Source organism: Tribolium madens, unplaced genomic scaffold, assembly GCF_015345945.1.
Source record: "Tribolium madens isolate multiple individuals breed KSU strain unplaced genomic scaffold, Tmad_KSU_1.1 Scaffold_96;HRSCAF=242;Tcas5.2_LG5, whole genome shotgun sequence".
In the NCBI taxonomy this organism is placed as follows: domain Eukaryota; kingdom Metazoa; phylum Arthropoda; class Insecta; order Coleoptera; family Tenebrionidae; genus Tribolium; species Tribolium madens.
The window spans coordinates 10,390,742-10,415,821 of record NW_025401068.1 but is presented as its reverse complement, the minus strand read 5'-3'; the positions used below and the strand labels follow the sequence as shown (position 1 = coordinate 10,415,821).

Here is a 25,080-nt window from a genome sequence, read left to right as displayed (position 1 = left end):
AAATTCTACCTTTGAGTGGTTTCTATAGAATTATTGCCTAATTATTGTTAACTTTGAAAAAGTTGATAATAAATAAATAAGTAAATAGTATTCACACCCTAATTTAGGAGTAAGGGTTAAAATAAAAAAACACCATTCATTAAAAAAAAAGTATAAAATTGAATTTTCGAATATTTTCTATTAAAAAATCAGATGACAAAACAAAACATTCTTACACTTTTTGAGAACGGTATGAGAACTTGTATACATACAGGGTGTTCGGTCCAAGTCGCCCCGGCTGATAACACCTAAACTTACTTCTTTTTTTCAAAAAGTAAATATTTAAGTAATAATATTCATTATTGTGTTTATTAGTAAATATATCAATTTTTTTTAGCACATCCGGTGTTGCCGGAAATGCTATCAAATTTAGTTTTTCCAATGGAACACCTATTTTTTTTCCTCGAAACAATAATAATTGACATGAAAGATACGGTAAACCACTATTTATTACATTTTGCGTAACACAATGCAATCAAAAAACATCTTAAATCTTAGAATTTTATAAGGAAATTGGTCGCGTAGCCTGATTTTTAATTTTAAAATAAAGGTGTGAATAAAAAAATGCTTGGATACAGTTTAATTGTTGGTTTGACAAATCTAATTTGTCAGTTATGATGAGCGAGTTCTCTTATGGAAACTCTTGGATTTTCTTCGACTGGTAACAGAACATTCAGATTTCTATTTTCATGTTATTCACAAAGAACCACAGGTTTTTTATTTTTAAGAAGCGAACCTGTTCGTCTCAGTTGTTTTTCAATTCGACTAAATTTCCAACGATTTGTGTGAGTATTTTTCTCTGTACTGTTTTTCAGCTTCCGCTCTATTTTTATTGCACTTAAAAAACACTTCAAGCTGATCTACCAATTCGTCGTAATTAATATCATCAATTATTAAAGATTGCATATATAGCATATTGCTTTTTGCATGAATATCTTTACAAGTAAAATCCGACTACGTTGCAAAATTTGCAATAACTTTCAAAAATTTAAATTGTTTTCTGAGTGCATTATGTAAAATAAAATGTAATAAATAGTGGTTTACCGTATTTTTCATGCCAATTATTATTGTCTCGAGCAAAAAAACATAGGTGTTCTATTTGAAAAACTAAATTTGGTAGCATTTCCGGCTACACCGGATATGCTAAAAAATTTGATGCGTTTTCTAAGAAAGCCAGGAATGAATAGTATTATTTGAAAATTTAGTTAAAAAAAAAAAAGTAAGTTTAGGTGTTATCGGCCAGGGCGACTTGGACCGAACAGCCTGTATATGTGCTTGGGTTTGCTACGAAAGTGAGCTAAATTTCACATTTGTAGCTTAAATAATGTAAGAGTAACAAAATTAAAATAAAAGCAATAGAACGGTATATTCGCCAAAAGATTGACAAAACTGCAGACTACATAATAGTCCTAAATTATGGTCCCAGATGGGCCAAGCCGAACAGCTTTTTCTAGGAGATCGAACGCAATGACGGCCCATTGTGTGATGGATATCGTGGTTGAATACTGCTAACAAATAGTTAATTTAAATATTTTAGAAAACGGAATTTATCGAATTGTTATTACTTTGACTTTAAAAAATTCAATAAACAAAATTCGGTGCAACTAAAAAAATTACATATTTATTTCAAATGTCTTAAAAACATGTAAAAGTTCCATTTGGTCATAGGTACAAGCATTAAAACATTAAGTAGAAAGGATGGCGATTTGCTCCGTCTGTCCCTCAAATTCGATTCCGATTTCCAAGTTTTGCCTTCACAATTTTTTGTGCACTGACGTAGTTTCAAGGGAGCTGGTTGCTTTAACCTTTATATCATTTCTCTTGAAAAAGGTACTGCACGAGATCAGCCTTTGCTAGAATTCTTTTAGCCCGATAAGTTCATTCGAGTACTCGCTACAAGGTACCGCCACGTTCTGGCGAGAAAATTTGCGTCCCTTACCCCACTTCGATTTCTCGTAGTGCTAAAAATCAGGACGACACCCTTACATATATCCTTTTTTATCAAAAACGTGTATTATCTACTATCAGTCTTGTCTTATTTTAAATGCAAAAATTGCCAAGTTTTAGATTTATATGAAAAACAAAGGTGACAATAAAAATCAAAAATGGTGGATGTGCCGGGCAAAAAAAAATCTAATAATTTTTATTTTTTTGTTTTAACCTTAGATAAAGTTAATATCCTTGGTGGGTTTCTGGGCCTTGTTTAACTGGCTCGAAAAACCGTTCTTGTTTTGATAATTCGATTGGTTGAATTTGGGTTTCGGTGAGCACATTTTCCGGCTGTTGTTCCTTTGCAGTTCGGTTTGCTTCAGTCCTGAATGATTCGATTATTAATCAACGAGCCGAATCGAAATTACAAATGGGCGACAATAGGGGTAGGAATTACCGTTTGCGTCCGTCAAACCTGCGATTAATCACAAGTCGACTCTGTTAATTGAAAACCGTTGCAAATTTTATCTCCGACGACTCGGCCAGCAAAAAGTGCGTCTTGCGAAGATTAATTTCTCGGCGGGCAGCTCGTATTGTCGCTTGCCTGCTCATCCGACTACCTTTAAATCATATGAAGTTGACAACGACGCGCCACGCCGCCTCCAAACAAAGCGGACGCTTTGACGAGAGCCGCCGCCACCGTCGCGTACGGAAAATCTCTTCTCGGTCGCTCGTTCGCTAATTTAAATTAGCATTAATGCTAACAAAATTTACATTACCTTAATTGGAATTGCCAAGCCTCAAATATTAGACGTATGCTAATTACACCAAACTTAATTAACCTGGGCGTAACGGCAAAACTCGCCGACGACGACGACAGATTTTCATTATTTAAATTGTTAATCATTGTTTTCATACAATTTTACGTTTTATTACTAAAGCTCCTTCCAATCTTCCAGCTCGATTAAAACCTCGCTTGTAACGAAAGTAGCCTAGAGCGCACTAAACCAACACAAAACTAATTTTTATTTAATACTAAAACGTACAAAAACTTGAAGCTATTGTAAAAATTGACTAGGTTTTATAAAAATAAGTTTTTTGAACCTACTAAAGTTGTCTAAGTTTTAGCAAAGTTAATTAACCACGTAACTATCAATTGACAATCTGTACTATGTATTGGTCTAGGCTCATAATCAGTTTGAATTTTGATTTGAAGTAGTCAAAAGTCTAGGTACTACATTTTGTAAATATATTAAATTGAAGCCTAGGTATTGTAAGCATTTACCCTATACAAAATGAAATATATTAGGAATGTTTTCTAGTTCAGTGTTTAATTAAATTAAACTTCTTAATTAAATTAGGTTTCTTATTAAAAATTTCAAGTTATACATAGAATCTCTATTTAAATCTCTTAAAATTAATCAGGTTTTTCTAGAATTAATTATCCAGATAAATATCAGTTTAGTCTGGTTTGTAATTGTTTTAAAGTAGCCAGGTTTATGTTTTGTAAATGGGCAATAATTATAGTTTAAAAAAAATCTGACTAAATGTAAGAAAAAGGTAATAAAAAATTGTTTAGGTTGTACGCATTTACGTTAAATAAAATTGAATATATTAGAAAAGATTTTTACTTCTGTAATAATTTTATTAAATTGGATTTTTTATAAAAATATTTAGGTTATAGGATTTCTATTTAAATGTGGTAAAATTGACCAGGTTTTTGTAGAATCAATTATTCAGGTAGATTTTAGGTTTTGTAAGTAGGCTTGCGTACCCTTTTGAAAAGTGCTTTAAAAAGTTTTATAAAAATTTGATTACATGTGAGAAAAAAATAGAAATTTGGTTAAGTTTTGTAAAATTAATTAAGTATTTGCTTAGGTTTGTACGCATCAGATAAAATTGAACCTCACCAAGTGTGAATAAATTAATAATTAACTTGAATTTGTCATACAAATTCTTAGATTTTTTTGTAAATTTTTGTAAATTCCACAAATTTATCCTTTACCTGGATGTGAAAACAAAATGAAAATGCAAATTTCCCCGTAACTTCGCCGATACAAACGTCTCTATATATTCCAGAGTATTAGCAAGAGAATATCTTATTGCGACAGTATGCAACAGTTTTTCTCTATCTTTTTTTAATTTCGTTGCAAGTTAATTCCACTGAGTGGCTTCCGTTCAATTCTCGTAAGTGCGAAACTAAAATATTTCCGATCGTTGACGTTTCCGATGCTTCATTTACTTACCAACATCGAAAAGAAATAAAAAGAATTATTATCGCAAACGTGCTCCTGGCCCTATGAAAAGTATTTGCTGGTGATTTGCCATTCCAAGTGTCCCTTTTGGCGTCTGATGATAAATTGCTCAACTTTTGTCGCACCGACTTCCGAATTTATAAATCGGCGATTAATGGCAATTCGAGATTCGTATCAAAAACGGCTGCAATCCCGAGTGGTAATTAGGAAGCAATTTGGCTAACCACAAGTAGTGTAATTTGCTCGGATCAATACTTACGAGTTTTAATTTCTAGGATAGGTAGGCCACGTTCCAGGTGTTTCGACGGAAGCCGACTTCTGAATATTTCAGATTTTTACAAATTTATAAGGGCCATTTGCATTTTGTCCTCGGGAAATTCAGTCGCTTGCACTCGCCGACTATAATTTTATACTATGTTCCTCTTCAAAATAAAGAAAATTGGCCGTAATTTAGTCGCAGGAAACTCGTGAATGGCTTGTTATAACTATGCGCTCTTTTCTGTCTGAAAAAGATTGCGATGGACACCGTCTATTTGCGAGCTTTGCAGTCATCAATAGAAGGTACGTCGGGGAGGTGACCCAGTTTTTAAACTGTTCTTTTGCTCAATCAATTATCCGGGGTATTTGTCTCGGATAAACTTTTCTAATTTGAACACAGAAGCTATAAAATAATAGTTTCTGACTATCTCTCTATCTATCTCAGGTTTCGCAAACCAACACTAAACCCAAAAATCATGTTACAATGTATACATGTTGTATCAGGTTGCCTTTAGATTTTGCAACATTTGTAACTTTTCGTAATTGAGGCTAGGCAGCGTATTTATGCCTAGGTTCTGTAAAGATAAAAAATTTAAGATTCTGTGTTTTTCATTTTCTAATAGCAATATTAAGATGTTAAATTTTGTTAAGTTAAGTCATTGAGGCTCGACAGCGTATTATGCCTAGGTTTCATAAAGATACAAATTTAAGATTTTGTTTTTTTCGCTTCTTGTAAAAGTGATATCTGATTGATTTTAGCTTTTGTAAAATTGCCTAGGTTACGTCACTAAAATGGAAGCTAGGCAGCGTACTTATGCCTAGGTTTCGTAAAAATTAAAAATTTAAGATTTTGTTTTTTTATGAAATTTGTGAAAGTAATATTATGTTGTCTTTAGGTTTTATAAAATGCCAAGACTTTTTAAAGTTAGGTCACTAAAGTTTAGGCTAGGTAACGTACTTATACCTAGGTTACATAAAGATCAAAATTTATAGTTATTTATTTGATGAGTTTAAGTGTAAATCGGACGCTTTATTCCATCAGTAGATTTTTAAACCACAAGTGTTAACGAGTGGTTTATCATCCACGAAGTAGAAGAAATGAACCGATTTATGTATACAAAAACGAGTTAAATATAACATTTTGTTCTTCGAATTAGACTCAACAAATCTTAAAATTGCTTTAAATCCGTTAAAAATAATCTCACCTTTCGTATTGAGAAATGCCAAACAATTGTCAAAACTTTCTTACACAGGAGAAAAACCGTAAATTTTGACAGTGTCAAAGAAAAGAATTTTTTTTCGCTTTTTGTAAAAGGAGGCCTTCAAGTTTTGTAACATTGAATTGAGATTAGAAGCATACTTATGCACTTATGCCTAAGCTTTGTAAAGATAAAAAAAATTTTTTTTCTCTTCTTGTAAAAATAATATCAAGTTGCAGTTAAGTTTTGTAACATTGAGGCTAGGTAGGGTACTTATGTCCAGGTTTCATAAAAATCAAAAATTTAAGATTTTTTTCGCTTTTGTAAAAGTAATATTAAGTTGCCTAAGTTTTGGAAAAGTTAGGTTACTGAAATTTAGATTGTACTTATGACTAGGTTTCATACAAATAAAAAAAAAATTTCGATTTTTGTAAAAGTAACGTCAGGTTCCCTTTAGACTTTGTAACATTGTCTAGGTTTATTAAACTTAGATCACTAAAATTAACACTATTTCTGCCTGAGTTTCCTAAAAATAAAAAATTAAGATTTTTTTCGCTTCTTGTAAAAGTGATATCAGGTTGCGTTTAGCTTTTGTAACATTGCTTTGGTCTTTGTAAAATGGAGATGCTAAACAAAAATTTTGATTTTTTCCCTTGTTTTAAATGTTGATTGATTTTGCTTGAGCTTCCTTTGACACTCTAGTAGAGGAAATTGCTTGAGTTTTGTTTGCCTGTAATTTTCGTTCCCTAGAAATGTTGTCTTGGTGCCTCCTCCCGCTTTGTCAATTGATGGATCCAGTGCCTAATTGGTCAGGATCAGATTGTGTTATATATAGCCGTGCGCGAATTTAGGGGGTTTCCCGTCTGACGTCAGTTCCGTTAATTGATGTTATCTACAACTATGCCTCTGCGTTCCAGCCACCGTCCCACTCATCTACAATGCTAATGCTAACTGCTCTATAAATTCGCGTCGAATGTCCTGCAGCAAACATATGAACTTCTGGCGTGTCTCCTGTAGGAAAATGACCTCCGAATTAATGATGGACACTTAGTACGGCCAAAACGTCTTGCTCAAAATTTATTCATGACGGTACACCTCGCGAAATAAATTCCGCAGTAACAAGGCGTGAAATACCTTTTCATAATGAAAGCGTTGCATGCAAAGAGGCCCTTACACGTACTTGATATTTTAAGCCGGTTGTTTAATTTTTTCGCCGTGTGTGTAAATAATTCGCGGGTCTAACGCCGACATTTATTTATTATTAGGTCGTTGGCTTTGAAATTTCAAAGCTTCTGAAACAAAGCGGGAAAAAGGGAGCGAGTCGAGAGAGAGAACTTGTGTGTATGTATCCCTATTCCTGCAGGCCTGCCAACTAATCATGATTAATTTGCATATTTTACGCATGGGGAGCGCCAGATTTGTCAAGACAATACAAAGATATGCCTTGAAATAGATACAATTACGAGTTTGGTTTAAGATAGGAGGAATGCTTCTGATGGATTTTTGGCACGACGCGAGAGAAAACGACGCTGTTTACATTGCTTCTTATTAATTATAGCCGACTTGACTCGGATTTTCGGTAATTACAAGAACTCATCCGCCCCAGTTGCGAAGAATTATAACAACAAGCGACAACTAAACTATTGATCCGATTTCTATCTGTATGCTATTGTGACACAAAGTCGTGCGGCTTGATTAACTCGTACAAGATCTAAGACAGCTTCTCTATTTTTCTAATCATGAAGTTGGTTGTTTTAACGCGACTATCAGACCCAGACATGCAATACTGCATTCAAGCGAATGTTTTAAACCGGCTTGAATAACTTCTTTAGTACAATGGACTGGAAAACGCCGTTATTTACGGCGCAAAGATGCAATACACCTACAAGCCAAACTGAACAAACGAAATAAAATCCGCTCGAGAATATTTTACTTTCTTAAAATGTCGTTTGTAAGACTTTTATCTATGATAATAAACAAAATCCCAAAACTTCTTTTTGTTTCAACAAAATTGCAAAGTCTGCTTGGATAGGCTTTCATATAATATTAGAAACTCCCCCGAGGTTTTTAGTTGTTTAACTAAAACACTTAAAGCTGGTTAAGGTTTAATTTATGTTTCGTAAAGTTATTGTAAACATTATTATGTTGGATTCTATAAACCAATACTATAGTATAAATTTTTATTGATCCCCGTTTTTATAAAATTAGATTTTTGTATAGTTGTTTTGAGTAAAGGTTAAGCAGATTAGATATATTGTAAAGTTTTTGTGAGGTTACCTAATTTAAAATGCTTTTTGTAAAATATTTAAAATTAAATTTTAACGCACAATTACACATGCGCGAAAATTGGCAATATCGTACGAGGTCGAAAACTTGTGCGATTTGTTTTTGCACTGTGTGTTAGAAATCTAACACACAATTCACACTCGAATGTTTTGTATTTTTTCATTTAACGTATTTTTTTGTATCCATTATAAAAAATAAATCGTTATTCAACGTATTTTTGTATCAATTATAAAAAATAAATCGTTATGAAAAAAAAATATGTTCGTAAGAAAAACATTATTTATGGTCGTAGGAAAAATAGTGTACAAAACTTGCACGAAAGTGTCTAACGTACTCGCGGTATTGCCTGACCTCGGCTAACGCCTCGTGCGCAACTTTCCCGCTTGTGCGTTATACAGAGTGTGCCAGAACTCGCACCCCAGACAAAAATGCCATGTAGGATAGGATACCAGGAACATGGAAAAAATGTTTAAAAAATCTTCTGTCATAAAGTTTTGACATTTATTTTTTGACATTTGACATTTTTTATGTTTTTTTAATGATACTGATGGTTTTGTAGATGTTTTTTTTGTTTTTAGCAAAGGTACAAAAATTTTCCCAATAAAAGCCATAAATAACATTAAACAGAGTTACGATTTATAGTACTGCTTCCTTGTTTCCGCTTCTAATAGCATGTACCAAAAAACTTGAAAATTATTTTTTCAACAGAAATAAATAGAGTCAAAGTGCAAAATTCAGACTGTCATAACTTCGAAATTTTTAAAGATAGAATTTTTTTACCATTTTTTCTATGTTCCTGGTATCTTACCTTACATGGCATTTTTCTCTGGGGCGCGAGTTCTGGCGCACCCTGTATATCACTTTCCGTGCTCGTTATGTAATATACTAGTAAACGTTTAGGTTTTGCAGAATTATATAGAATGCTTTAGGTTTTTGTTAAATTACTTTAGGTTTTGTAACCTTTAACCCTTCAAGCAAAAATTTGTCTAGGTTATCAATTTTAAGTCAAACATTTCAGTAAGTTAGCCTAGATCAGATGTTGGTGTAGTAAACCTCTCGTAGGTTAGGACAAATTTGGTTTTATACAATTGTAGCATACTTCTCATGTTGTGTTAAGGAACTCATAGTATTGTTATGTAATCCAAGTTTATTTTTAGTTCAGTGGATTATATTTTATGCACATTAAATTTGTTTAATTTTTATTGGCAAAATCTACAAAATTTAATATAATATTTTGGTTTTAAAAAGAATTGTAAAATTTCAAGGAGAGATTTGAGGTAATTGTTTCATTTCTGTTCTGTTGACAGAGAGACTCTCTCTTTCTCTCTCTTACAAAATTATTTTAATTTCCCAGTTACAATTTTTCATAATCTTCCACTTACTCAAACCTCGTCCGTTGGTTCATTTTTTTTAAATAAAGCATTAAGCGTCGAACCTTTCCCTTTTCCCGTAAAAGTAATCTTATTTTGTTTCGCTCGCAATAACTCAACCCCAGATCGGCGAACGAGCCATTAATTCCGTTTAAAAATTGGTAGAGTGGATGCCCCGGGCACTCGGAAGTATGTTTAATTGATGAAAATAATTAAGAGAGACGCTGTTAAACAGCTCTTAGATTAATACCCGGACAAATTTCAGCGACCCGGTCCTGTTGTTGCGGACTACTTTCGGTCGACCGATAATGAGTATTAGCGGCCATGTGGGGTTTGAGGCTCGCGTGATGGATATTAAGGGACTGAAGGGGCAAAAACATGATTTATTTGTTGAATTTTTCAGTCGGATTAAATGCGTTGCAATTGTATCGATTGTGACCCTACCGACTGCGCCCGGAATTGTATTAGCCGGACTATTAAATTAATGAAAAACAAACATTGTATTAATATTACACTAATATATGTTTGACAGATTTTGTAAAGTTGCAGGATAAAAATCCGTAGTTGACATTTATGATTTACCCGCATAGTTTAGGTAAATAATAGTAAATGCAGTGCAATATTTATGGCTGATTTAAAATGCATTAAAAAGACCGAATTTATTGGTCTATAATTTCCGCGTAATACAAAATAAAATCACAGCGTTTCAATAAAAATTAATTTGAGATTTCGGTTGGAAAGTCATTCCTCGGGTAAAACAAATTCCACGTTGAAAAACACGTGCTGATCAAATATTTACACAGCTCGCAACAAACAAGGTAATTAATTTCAGGATTGTGAAGTCGTTATACGCATATATGAGCAGAGCAAATGGGAATTGGTCAAAGATGAGAAACGGAATCAACGGATATTATAACCCATCGAGGGAATATTAATTGCTTTTATTGGAGGGGGCGAAGATTCGCCGCGACTTGTTTGTCGAGATTAAATATGAGTTTTATGGTAATTACAAAAGCTCTCTTAGTGCTTTATTCGTTTGGACGTAATTAGCTGGTGTTAATGGTTGGCGGTTATTTTTACGTTTTTCCCGGATTAGGGGCTTCCCGGATTTTTGACGCGGAATTATGTCACTGGAGAATTTATATCGACCCGTTCTAATTCTAATGTCTGCTCGGGACGGCCCGGATTATCTACGGGTGTATTGAATGGAATTTCATTTTACTAGAAATTTCCCTTTCACGGCTCTAGGCTGTTGTGGGGCAATAACGCGATAAACGCTTCCTCCCGAGAAACTCTCTCAGGGCACCAAGCTTCTCGCAAAATTACGAATTATTCCACACCAGTTTTAGTTTTAAACCTCTAGTCTAAATTAATATATAAGTCAATTTTAATCAATATTAATATTTGTGATTACAACTTTTGACATCCATTTGCTTTTAAATGAGTTTTCAGTCGAATGCTAAACCAACAATATGATAATTCCGCATAATTCAGCATTAGTAAAACTCGATTAGAGAAATACTTTGATACGAGCAAACGTCATATGCATTCAAATGTGATATCTGTTAATTACAATACACAAACTAGTGAAACACTAAATAAAATTAAAATTAAATTCCCATTCCCCCGGAATTTCTGTAATTTATCAACCTGGTGACACTCTAAGCCTATACCGAATCTTGTAAACAAAAAATCGTCCTCATAACCGGCATTTTCCACCGCGATGAAATTAAATCAAAGTCGGGGGTGATTGTGCGTGTATAAATCGTCATCTGCTCCGATTTCCCATAAATTCTCCTTCGAGGGGAAATCGTAAACAGCGATTCCTCCCTCTCGTGTTGTGCTCCACCTCGAGGCGGTCTGCCAACGTTCATCTTCGTCAAAATCTTGTAACGGTTATTTCTTAGCACACACGGTGTGACCGTCGCGTCTAGACATAAATTCGTTAGGAATTCCGGGCCCGGATTTGCTTAGGACTCGCCGTTATCGATTGAGGCAAAGGTAAACGAGAATTTATGCACAAATGTTGGGTTTTTTCACCTCTCGTCTCTTTATAAAGAGCGAACCGTTGTAAGTTTTAATAAAGTTGAATTCTAACGAGGGCTCGAGTTTTATTTCTTTAATTGTCTCAAAACCGCAGCGTTTATTTTCGCCGTAGCAAAAATTGGGTTTTTGGAGCAAAAACGAGACAATTCATCAAGTTTATTTCTCGCTTTTGATCGATATCACTTGCACCATTATCGCTTAACTTGGCATGACAAAGATGAACGCAGATAGAATGCCTCGAGGCGGAATTATGGTACACCGAAAAAGTTCAAGTTTGTAATAAATTGCCGTGTCAGATTAAATTTTGACAGGATAACGGGACATGAAGGAAAAAATTGTTGCGAGACAAAGACGAAACCGATACTTTGAAAATCATTAATAAAAAATCGGAGGATGGATGTCGGCAAAGCGATGATTAAAGCTCGAAAAAGCTTTCGCCGAGGCAATTGAACAAAAACCACCGAAATTAAACCCAAAGCTTCTACCAAAGCACTTAACCAAGCCAGGAAGTGCATAAATTATTACAAAAATGTGTTTTCTTATTTTTTTACAAAATCTAATGTAATTGCGAGGGAGAAAAAATCAATTTCGATAACTTCAAAGTTTTAATTAAATTTTTACCCTTTCCCGAGTGCGGTTTTTACGTTAATTTACACGTTGCTTGGCGAGGCTAGTTTACAAAAAGTGCATAATTAAATTTTATACTATTACACAAACAATTTTCGCCGTGATTAGTGTTTTTATAGCTCCAATAAAATTTTTAAACTAGTAGCCTGAAGTAATTTACCATTTTTTATATCAGAGCAAAGTATTTAAACAGTTGTTTTATTTTTATCGTGTAATTAAGATAAAAATTCCGGACATTTAGAAACGAATTTTATTTAATTTTTTTAAATGTGTCACGCAACTATTTTAACATGTTACGTAGGTATATTCGATTTTGTGCTTGATAAGCTCGAAACAAACTAATTATTTTTTCTGTTGTTGTTTGCACAAAAACTTGGCTTGTGGTGCATCAAACGTAGTAACATATTTATTGAGTTGAGTTCTGGATAAAAGCGGTGTTAAATAAGTTTTCAAAGATTTCGCATCGCGACGGAATAATTTATGTGCGCTGTGTTCCTGCTGAAACATCAGAATGTACCGAGTTTAATTCCATCTAAAATTCAGTACACGTTCCATGTCTAACATGTGGATTAGTTGTGCTAATTTTTGCGCAGCGCCACTCGAAATAAATCGTTGCGTTTTTCCAATATTTGATTTCGATTCGGTTGTGTATCGCCGGCACTCGTCTCATGAATACATTACGACTTTCAATTCTACCTCTAAAACATGTTTCCTATTTCACTTTTTTGCCAGTTACTTTGATCCACTTATTTGTTTATGGGGGAGTGTTTTTCGCGCTGTGTAAACGCCATGAGATATGTATCTTCGGGAAGAGGAGGAAATGGTTATGGTAACGATTAACATAACAGTTAAGAAGACTGCTCGCTATCTTCTCACGCCACTTGCTCTGTATTTATTTTCATTATCTCATTGCTTTTCCACTATCTGACATCGAGTGCCGAGAAAGCTTTTTTACGCCAGCACTTTGTAATAACCTTTCAAACTCTTGACTCATTGTCAAAGTGAATTAAAAGTTAACATTGAGTCTTTTATTTAAATTTCAAATTGAATTCTAGTGTAATTTTAGTCGGAATAATTCACTCCCGGCGCATCCACCATTTTTATTAATTTGTGTCTCGGCGGAAACTCGCAAAGGATAATCGAATGACTTTGACTCTTTCGATTTTTTTATCGGACGCAATCTCCTAGGGTTACCAACCCTATTAGCTTACATAAATGTACTTCAGGGATTCGGGTTTCTATTGATTGCGAAAATTGTATTTGTGAGAGGTGGATATTAGGAAAAAAGTGGTTAAAAAATGTTACTAGTCAACGATCAAGTAAAAAGCCGTTCTGTTTTTTAAATTTGCTTTCACCAAACAACCAAACAGACTAAATTGGAAAAGTTAAATGAGTTTTGTGTTTAATATTTCAACTTGTCCTCTAAAGTTGCCCGATTACGTGTAAAAGTATTAATTTTTGCTCAATTTATGGAACTTTATTCGAGCAAAATGGCATAAAAAAACAGCGATTCTTTTTAATCAATAGTCGTCTTTCTTGTCAACATTGTCCCGTTTTATGGCGCTTCAAAAGTCACATACAAAACTCGTTTGGCATCACGACGTACGAAAAACTCCTCGAGACAAGAGAGAAAAATAAACTTCCAGGTTGTCACGTTTTGGTTTCAACAGTGGCTTAAATCGTGAGTCGAAATAAAGTGAAAAATATTTCTTTACACGTACTCGACTGTCTTTCAATTGCTTTGTCGGCCTAAATTGTCCTGACACAATAAACTACCACCGCAAAAATTATACAAGGCGTGTCGCGAATGCCAATCGCATTTTTTAATTCAGAAAACCCGCTTTTCTCACTTGGAAATTTCATATTTCCTTGCACGTTTCCTTAATACGGATCCGACCCCATCGATATTACAATGAGGGCTGTTTCCATGAATATATTTATGCGCGTTACGTTGATTCTTACGTGAAAATCGAAAGAAATTCAGGGGATGGGGATAAATTGCGCACACAAAATTGTTGGTTTAAACACGAAAAAAGAACTCAAAGTCAACAGCGATTCGGGCCGCTGAATTTCGCTGAAAATGGTAAATAAAACTCGTGTTAATTGTCTGTTGGTGCGTTGCTCTTTAATAACGACATTGCGTGTCCCAATTTCGTGATTTTCACGATAAGTAATTAGATTTCATGAAAATTTTATTGCTCAAGGCTTAATAGTTAGTTTGTTAGAGAGTAAGTAATTAGAAGTGTTGGTCAAATCCCAACGGATTCAAAAATATTTTGTAAAAATTATAGGGGGTCGCGGCATAGCCGTTCTCCCCTCGCACTATCTATCGGCGATTGAAAACCTTGTTGGGGGAGTCGCCGTAAATAACAGTATCGCGTGCGCCGAATTAAAATTTAATGTTAATTTTATTACTTTCGGTTCTTAATAGGCAATTTCGTAGGTGGGTAAACCGATGATTACTGCTGCTTGGCCGGCAGGATGCGCCAGTTTAGGTCCTGACGTAGGAACAATCCCTCGACCGGCTAACTGATAATTATAAAGTAATTTACAACAATACACGCGGAAAGGGAGTGTCGGAATTAAATCAGAACAACAAATCGGGATTTAATCCTCTTGGCAACTTATTTACGAGTGGCTTTCATCTAAATTAATTAATTTTTCCCAGAGTTATTCCGTTCACGGCGCGACAATCAACTCGAAGACTTAGAGTTGAATAGTCGGCGCTTAATTCCGATCGTTATGTGTTTTGGGCAATAAAAACTTGTAAGAGTTTCGGGGACAAAACGAAAATAATTAATTAATTTGTGAGTGTGCAAGAAATTCTAGGAAAAATCTAAAGTTTTAAGTGTTTACTCGGCGAATCTCATGCTTTATGCAGATTCGTGTTAGTGCGCTAAATGCTTGTGCAGCACTGTTTGGTTTTCCATGCCATCAAAGTTTTCGCTAGGTTCAACTTAAGAAATTGCTTGGTTAAATATTTAAGTAAGATTTCGTGTCAGCGGCTTCCCGATTGCTTTACACAAGAGTCGACTTGTAAAACTTAGACACATTGTGTGAGTGCAGTTTCTCGATAAAAACGCCCTTAAATTAGGTCGCATGAATTATCGCTGTCTGTACAAAACATTCCAGCTGCTGAGCAATGTCGTTTTTCCGTGAAACTCGACAAGAATTATTAATACAAAGCCTTATTAGTCATCGCGACGCGATGCCGAGCTAATGGGGTTGGTGCAGTGATCTCGTTCTGCGTCGTAAAGAGACGCCTCACATCTTTTCGCGTTATTAAAGCGGTTTCAGCTTTCATATCTTTTTAATTATGTTAATTTTCTTTCACGACATGTTGCTTATCTAAAACTTGAAGTAATTATTTGCGAATTTGCGATTTGTCGTCCATTTCTTGCGCACTGACAGGTTTACCATCACCGGAGTGCAGCTCAGTGTCCGGTCCCAGGAGGATCATTCATAACGGTCGCAACCATAGATATCGGGTATTAGAGACTTGGCTCGTAAATAAGGCGGCGGGCTGCCTATACATCAGTTCCACGTCTGTCTGCTGCCGATACAGCTCATCTATCAGCTACCTACTCTCGCATTCTAACGCAGTGAAACCCGGACTGATTCCAGTCCGGTTAAAAATGTAAAAAGCCACGATAACGCGTCGATGGTAGGGGAGATTGAGTGCACCCCCGAATGCACAAAGAGTTATCTGTTGTATTAATACCCGGATCGATAAATCGAACCGGAGTTTGGTCAGTGGTCAATGCAAGTTTCAGAATTCCGGTGATGGAGCGGCCGCTCATCTTCATTCCGGGGAGGGTGCCAGTAACTGTTTTATATTCGGGTGCTAATTGGTTCGTTCTTTTTGCGATTGAACTCAATTATTCAAGATTAACTAAATAAAAAGCGAGAGCAGAATCAGCTTTGGTGGTAGCACTTGTGCTTTCGCCAAATTTAATAAGTTCGAGGAGTCCATAGATCAGGATCAGGCAGGATTCGATTTACATTCCTTCCATTATTCTCCGATTCGGACACGGAGAGAATGTGTTAATAAAGTGCCCGGGAAATTTATTAAAAACAACATCGGGCCGGAACAAGCTTCTCAATTTTCCCCAACAGTTTTTTGCACACGTTTAAACAAATAAAATCTGGGGGTTATCTTATCGTTTTAACAAGAAGAATCAAGAGAAATTATTATTCGAGGAATTTAGTACAGTTTACCAAGTTTTTTCCTTTTCGAGCTCGTGATTTGAAATATTGATGGCACGGGCAAACTCACGTCTTGTGCCTTGAATATAAATTCGAAGAGTTTTTGGTTTATATTTTCTGATTTGTCTAATTGGGGCACAAATTAAACAAAAGGTGTCACACCTTTGGAAAATTCTCATTAACAAAAATAAATAATGAAATGTAATCCTACGGATGGAGCCCCGAATGATAATTAAATTTAATGAAAGGAGAGTGAGACGGAAGTTTTTCATCCTATTTGCTAATGAATATAACTAAAGCCTGTTTATAGAGATGGAGAAAGGTGGTTTCACATTACCTTTAAACAATTCTGCGAAAAACAAAAACTGAGTTTTGTGTTTCTCCGGAAAAGTAAAAGCTTGACCACGGAAGCTCATCTTTCGACAAAAAATCGATTAATGCTCTTGTTTGTCCTAAATTCCTGCCATGCAAATTTTCAGATCCTGAAAAGTGCAAAGTCGTCACGAAATGTGGTCATCATTAATGAAAAATCTCAAAATTGAATCGAAACACGCGTTGCGTGTCCCAAGTGTTAATTTTGTGCGATAAGAGTCCGTTCTTTGTACGAAACTTTGTTTTTAATTTTTATTTTGTCGATTGAGCTTTTCCCTTATCAGTCCCGCACATGTGTAGCTTTCCGCTTTGCCGAACCTCTTGCTAATGATTATCAAATATGTAAATAGAATGCATGACGGAAAACGTTTCGCTGCCTTTTAGAGCTTACATTTCACGTAAACTCAAAGTTGAACCGCATTTTCATTAAATGTTAATGTATTTTTATTAAAGCCGGTGCAAGAGGGACGTCCCTGCGTTGGCATCGAGCGACTTTATTCCAGTCCAGAGATGCCATAAACAAGAAAAGCTTATGAAGAGCAGACAACTTGAGGACGCGCTTAATCTAAATATTCATGTATATCTTGTAAACTTGTGTCACAGCGGAAATAATGGCGCATTTTAAATTCAATGTGGCGACTTTTTGCTCTGCTAATTGAAAAGGGACACAAAATCATTTTACACAATAGAAGGAAAAATTCGCTCAGTCGCTTCGATTTACACTCGCAAATTCGCTAAATGTTTGAATGAAAATACACAAAACTCTTTACTGGATAGAAAAGAGTAAAAAGAAAAATTTGCTTATTTGTTAACATTTGCTGAAAGTTTGCTAGTAGAGGAATGTTTAAAAAAAACAAACACTGCATAAATGATTGAATAATAACTCATTACACAATAGAAAAGAATAAAAAATCACTTATTCGCTTTTTGCTAAATGTTTCCTTGTCAGGAATATCTTAAGAAAAAACAAATATTGCATAAATGTTTGAAAAAGTACACACAAAATCCCACTTTACACATTTAAAAAAAATAAAAGAAAAAATCGCTTATTCGTTTCGATGGTAACTCGCACATTCGCTGAATGTCTTCTTGTCGAAAAATTTCTGGGAAAAAAGCAAACATTGCATAAATGTTTGAATGAGATTACAAGTATTTGCCTTGATTTTAACTCGCACAATCGTTGAATGTTTTTTGTCAAAAATTTTTTGAAAGAAAAAGCAAAAATTGCATAAATGTTTGAATTACATTACACAAAAACCCACCTTACTTAATAGAAAGCAATAAAAGAAAAATTCGCTTATTCGCTTTGATGTTAACTCGCTTAGACGCAAATTTTTGGAGATTTTTTTTTGAGAAAGAACATACCTACATTGCAGAATGTACAAAAACCCACGTGACACAATAAAAGAAGAATTTGCATATTGCTTCGATTTTATCTCACACATTCGTTGTCGGGAAATTTCTTGAAAGCAAAAGCAAACGTTAGATAAATATTTGAAGAAGAAAGCCTCGATATAAAATATTTAATTCAATAGCTGGCATAAAAATGCCTCTTTTATCACGAAACAATTACAAGCATCGCTATAATTGCTCGCATCTAGCGTGTTAATATCTCGGGTGTGGCTTTGATGGTGGAAAATTGGAAAGCTATGCAAGCGAAATAAAGACATAACGCAAATAGTAGAGCTTGAATGAGTTGATACGCTCAACTTGGGGTAATTGAGATTTTGCAGTGTGATGAAAAATGTCGACATGTTTACAGGAAGTAATTTGCTTTTGGCGTGATATTATTGGGTAGTTGTTGTCCATCTGAATGCCCACTGACGCAAAACACAAGATTTTTTATTTTGAAACTTGAAAATTGGATTGTACGAATAGCCTCGAGACTGAACTAACAGAGAAATAGCGTCACGCTTCACTGTTTGTGTATTCAATTAGCTCACTTTGCAATACATAAAGCGAATCCGATACAAATAATTTGTAGTCTTTATTTAGTGCACCTGATGTGACCGAATTAGCGACGTAATTGATAGCTTGATTAAGACTTGTTTGTTCCCAACACGATTTTCAATTAATTAAAATTTATATACTTTTGATGTTTTGCTTCAAGCTTTTTATTTGAAAACTACTTTAGAAAGAAACTGGTTTTAATAAATATCAAATTATAAGCCAATTCTCTAATGCTCTTTACCCAAGTGGTGTTTTTGGTGATAATTCAGGCAAAAATTAAGTAAATTCTTAAACTTTATTCAGTGCTCGTAGAAAAAAAACTAATTTGGTCGTTTTGCAAAGACCAGTAATACGTAGAAAGTGGTGTTTTAACATTTTCCTGAAACTGATCTGTATTCCCGGAGTCAAAGTCTGCGTAATACAATTTCCGGTCCCGCGAATTAATTAACGCTTCAGATCGTGAGATTATCTTTTCGTCTGAAATATGCATGAGCTGAAAAGCGGCATCGTGTCCGAGAAAAAAATATCAATATGCACTTGAGGTCTCTGCGTGTGGCGAGCACCCTTGAGTTAAAGGACTTACCTCACATTTCCAGCCAGAGCATATCTGAATCAGCGATCTAAAGCAAATATCTATTACGACAGGTCGGATCCGTCCAAAAGTGAAAATGTTTTTCTTTTTCAAAGGAAACTTCTCACAAACACTCCGGATCATTTTCTTTTACAGTTTCCATCAATTTCCTCGGGCTTTGCCAAATATTTTCCGATGTGTCGGCACAATGGGAACTTCCCTCGCAGTGTTTTACATGTTTAAATTGCCCCACCCGGAAAAACCCCTTTCATTAAATCTAACACATTTTGTTCGTGTACCTGACCCAGACTTGCCGAAATCTAATTTATTAGAAAATTGCGGCCATTGAAATGGCACAACTTTTTCTCGTCGGCTCTTATCCCGGTATTGACCGTATAGAAAACTTGGTAAATCCTCTTCGCAGTTCGTCTCGAACGAATTAGAGTGATATTAGGGTGTCGAGGCAAACAACTTTTCCGGAAAAAAACGGAAAAGATTATTAATGGAGTGGCGTTTTCTCGCCTGGAAAAACAACAAGACTCGGATCTGATTTAATTACAAAAAGTCAATCGCGACTGCATGGACGTCATTTGTATCAATTTTTAATCGAAAACAAACGGTCGATGGCCATATTTGGTCATGCTTTTAAAGTTGCGCCGACAGGTGACTTCCCGAACATCCCGCCAGATTTACGGGATCTACGCGGCTGTATTTACGTCATAAATCGTAAAATGGTAAAACTTGACGACTTGAGGCGAATCACAACCAAACAAGCTGACCCCTATTGAATTATAACTTGAGTTAAAAGACTTGAATGTTTATTAATAGAAAGAATGTTGACTTGAGTCAAGACATCAAAAAAGATATTAAATTCTTGTAATTTAATCAAGTTTTTGGTGAAGTAGCGATTTGAGGAAGATAATTTATTACGAGTATTAACGTCAGTCAAACGATAATTGCTATTGAAATAATTCGATAATTTGGAGATGGGTGTAATTCGCACTCATTAGAAAGGAGAAGCTTCAACGTAATGATTTAGGCTGGCGGCTTAGTTTAAGCGCGGTTAGTTTTGCGGAGAGCGGATCATTTGCAAAATCGGTTAAAACTTTAAATATTTGCCAGGAATTAATATTGGCGGCTTATAGAGCACGCAATCCAAAATAGATTTCAATATTTCATAATTTTCTAACTGAAAGTATTAAAATGACATGAAAAATCAATATTATTGGATATTGCTATTTTTTCCAAAAAAAAACCGCACTTATTTAACTGCAGATATGGTCTAAAATAAATCACTTTCAGAATGGAATAATTAATGTTAAAAAATTTTTTTTTGTTGTTCTTTAATTTAATAGTATGTATTAGAGATAAATTGATAATTTATGTGAAAAAACTGAACGTTTAATTTGCCAAACGCAGTGAGGCAAATAATTTAACTGAGCCACATAAACTCACGTTTTAACTAGTGCAGTTAGTAGTAGAAAAAGTCGAATGTTTATAATCTACATGTACATACCTCTCCAGAAATTGCAGAAACAACGAAAAGGACAACATTGGTAAAAAACGCTTAAACAAAAAAACAGAGTTCTTATTCTATGCCTCAAAGGCATAGTCATAAAAGGGTCACTTTTGTGACCTTCGCGAATTAACGTTTTTTTTTCGCAAACTTTACTGAAAAAAACTAGGATATTACAAAACAATTCTCGATTGAATGAAAATATAACAGTGTTATAGCTTTTACAACTATATCCTTTGTTGGTTAATTAGCAAAATATAGGATTTAGATAAAAGTTATGATGAAATTGTACTTAATTTGCTCCAATCGTCAAAAACGGTCTCGAAGTTGGCTTCGCAGTTAGACAAAAAACCAACAAATTTCCGGTGATAAGTTTAAAATCGTTCTCGAGAGACAAAATACGAACGAATTTGGAATCATCAATTTTACATAAACTATAATCAATCTTAAGGTTGCTACTGTATTCTAATTTACTAAAACGGTCTTGAATATAGCTTTGCAGTTAAGCTTTAAATATGCAGTAAAAAATCTACATTTTTTGATTGACAACTTGAAATCTGTTTACTGCAAAGAGGAAACAACGACTGATTTAAAATGATCAGACGATTTTACATAAGATACAGTCAATTTCCGGAAATTGTCTTGTCAATAGTTTCGTAGTAATAAATGGTAAAAAATCTACAATTTATGATTGATAACTTAAAAAACATGTTTTCCAGAAAAGAAACGACGGATTTAAGATTTCCAAATGATTTTACATAAGCGAGAGTCAATCTTAAAGTTGCTACTCTAGTTCAAATTTCAGAAAAGTGTTTTTATATATACTTCCAGATTTACTCTAAAGGCGACCAGAATTGTTATCGATCTGAAATGAAAAATATGTTTAATACATTATTTGGGCTTTTGAACTTTGTAAGAGTGCAAATATCTATTTCTAGTTAAAATTCTTAAGATTTTGGTTTTTGTAAAAAGCTTCGGAAATGTTCATTTAACATTAAAGTTTGGTGTTTTTGAAAAGTTTAAGGTTTTCATGCAATAAAGTGGAGGTTTTTATCTCTGTCGAATATATTGTAAAAATGCGATGCTTTATGTATCAGTCGATAAATTCTAATATATACCCGGAATTTCTCTCAACGATTTCAAGATGTTTGGAACCTTTATCTAAACGTAGAATTTAAAACCGCTTGTTGCAAATGAAATATCTGCGCCTTGTTGATGATTTTGAGTCTCTGAGGGTACCAGGAGTACCCTTTTTTGTTACAACATATGAGATTTTTTCCATGTTATCACCTTGCGCCGGTGCGTAGATGTTTAGATAGAGGCAGTCCTCGCTCTGGTTCTGCAGGTGGGGCAGCAGCCTTTTGAGGTACTCCAGCCGCCCCTTGGGCATCCTCTTGAGGGCCGCCGTCTCATTGGCGATGTCCGGCAGCCTCTGCGGACACACCGGACTGAACTTGTCCGCGATTTTCACCCCCGACCACAGAGCCCCCGTCACCGGCGGCATGAATCTCAGCCGGCCCAGCGGCGGGCTGGCGTAGGGAATCCCTCTGAACACCTCCACCGGCTCCAAATGTTTCGCGTCCAGCTGCACGATAACGCCACTCACATCGCCGTATTTCGTGTGCACCGTGCGCGAGGTGAGGTCGGCCGCCGCCACGCGCATCGCCGCCACCAGCACCAGAACTGTGTTGAGGACGACGCCGGCCGGTGCCATCTTCGAAGAGGAGGATCACGTGGCCATCACTCGGCCAGCATACGGCCGCAAGTCGCGTCACATCGAAAACACCTGAGGCGCGAACCGAATGACGTCACGCGACGGCTGATGCAGGCTGACTGCTGCCGCGACGCTCCGGACGCCGGCATGCGCACGAGCGCAGCGAAAATGCGCAGCATCACAAACCACTTCGATTCACAAGAAGTTCAAACCAAGAAATTTTCACCAAAACTAAGGAAATTCCACCACTACTCATTATTACCAAAAAGAAACATTGTTAATGAGAAATTTGGTGTAATTCTAAATTAAAAAATAAAACACATTTTACCCAAAAATTTTAAACTGTTGTTTTTCTTTCACGATTTCTACTTCTTTTTCCTTTATGAAAATTAGGTCAGTTCTGTTAAGTAAAAATGATATTTTGGGAATTGAATGCGGAATCGATTTGTCGAGTTTGCAATTGGAAGGGTGTCGAGGCGAAATATCTAGGGAATGGTCTGTGACGTCTGCGGTATCGAAAATTTTAAAGACCATTAGATGAATTGATGTAAATGAGAGGAAACTCCAACTATAATTCTCGAAGCGAACTGTTTATTAAAGTAATTGCGAACCAAATGCTTGCAAACATCTGAACTGAGCAACAATCAATTAATATCTTCGTAGAGAGCTTAAGTTAATTAGAACGAGTCTCAAAAGTCACGAATGTTATGTTAAGCGATTAAATGATGTACACGAGGTCTAAGTTTGTTTTAAACGGGAACTGCATTTATGCCAACTTAAAGGTGATGGAGTTGGTAAAAATGTAGTTTAAACTCGATTACTTTGACAGAGTGGTAAGTCATATTCACATTTTAGTCAAGTCAGAAAGCTCGAGGTACATTTTTCAGGGGCGGGGGCTAAATAATCCTCTAATCAAGCTTTTATCCAAAATTAGCTCCCAACATAAATAACCCAAATGGAGAACATTTTTTAATTAAAAATTGTTGAGTTTCGGGCTAATTCGAAATCAGTTAAAACGCAATTAACGCAATTAGAAAGCATTCAAAACAGCATGTTTTGCTTAATTATCGTAAAATTAAAAAAAAATATTGCTAGAAGTAGGTTAGGGCAAATCAATCACGCCCGACCTCACAAAGTCTCCTACCGACTGCGCCACAACGAGCAGGTGCTTCCAGTTCACGACTCTTTTAATTTAAATTTGTGTTTAAAATAAGTTAATTTGCATACAAAGTTTGATAAACGGCGTAAAAAATTCTACACTAGACGTTTAAAATCAAGTATGAATTTGCGACAAGACACCGGTTCTTGTGGAAAGCTTTTTGTTTGCTCTTTTGCCCTACGCCCACATGCTTTTTAATTGATTCCGAAGCGGTCCGTCGTGTTTGTTATTGGTCCCTCCTGACGGAACCTTAAAATGAAACTTTTTTCCGGATTTCAGCGATATGAAAAGTGTCGGACGGGGGAAATTGATGGCAGAGTTGCGGATTTCGCAAATGATTAAAATCTGCACATGTCAGACGACCGGGAAACAATGCAAACTATGCGAAAAATGCGATAAATTAATAGCACGTTTTGCACTCGTACCTAATTGACACAAATCGGCAAAATAAACGTTTTCACTATATAGATTATTTTTTGTTGCTTTCGATAATAAAGTCATTATTATCGACTGGTTCTGTGTATTATATTTATACGTTTTAGTTCTATTATTATTCAGGATTTTATTTCAGAAATAATCACTAAAATGATATCTGAAATATGAAATTTTAATTAAGCCCACAAAATTATTTTATATTACATAGAAATAATTATTATAATGATTTATTTATAAATTTATGTAGGTATTTAGTTTCAGTTAATTAAATATTGCCGAATAATTAGTTTAGTTTTTTACAAAACTAAAATATTAATTGACAAACGTCACAAAATGACCATTTAATCATAGAATTAAATGTCACAAGTAAAAATTTTTCCTTTCAGCCATGCAGTAAATATTCTACTTTGCGTCTAAGCGTTTTTACTTTTACTATGACATTATTGACATTCACTAATGTTGTCGTTTTCGCTGCTTCAGCATTGTCTGGTGCATCATCAGCATTCGACATTTTACACTACCAACTGCACTACTTAAATTAATAAACACTTTCGAAAATCAAAAAGTGTTGTTATGATTTGATTACTTTCAAAGCGTTCTGATTATTTTGTGCATTTACATTGCTAAATATAGTGTTGCTCTTTACTCTCGATCTGAATGATTATGTTAGTCGGAGTAAATCTGAGTTTATGTGGCTTAGCTGAATTATTTGCCTCACTACGTTCGGCAAAATAAGTTTCACCACATAAACTATCACTTTTATTCCTAATGACATAATAAACTATTATTTAGGAGCGCTTTTTGAGTTTGAGTTGTGCTTAAGAGCACTAATTTTATTGTTTTTCGAGGATAACAGTCTCGTTCTTTCGCTTGATAGTTTGATGCAGAAGCGTTGCTTTTGGTTGAAAAGAGTTGAATTTTTGTAAAAGGTCATGAATTAATTAGTTGGAGCTTAAGCAGGCGTTCTTGTCGATAAATCGTCCGTCGATTCGATGATCTCTTCAATTTCCGGTTCGCTTTTTTCCGAATCCAATTTCGGTGAAAATGGATTTATTTTTGGCTCTACCTTGGTTTTAATTAGCGGAAGAATTCCACGGCGAGTGCTTAAACTCAACCGATCTGAATTGGATTAGGGGTTAGAGTAATTT

At 35.1% G+C, this 25,080-nt stretch overlaps 1 protein-coding gene across 1 annotated transcript in view; it reads right to left on the bottom strand.

Moving 5' to 3' along the window:
* LOC123013190 (neuroligin-4, Y-linked) overlaps nt 1-22,441 on the bottom strand; it is a 101,954-nt gene extending 79,513 nt beyond the window's left edge. The window contains exon 1 of the mRNA XM_044411576.1: nt 21,915-22,441. Coding sequence (XP_044267511.1) covers nt 21,915-22,338 — 424 coding nt within the window. The 5' untranslated portion in view covers nt 22,339-22,441. The remainder of the gene's footprint in view (nt 1-21,914) is intronic.
* Nucleotides 22,442-25,080: the final 2,639 nt, after the last annotated feature.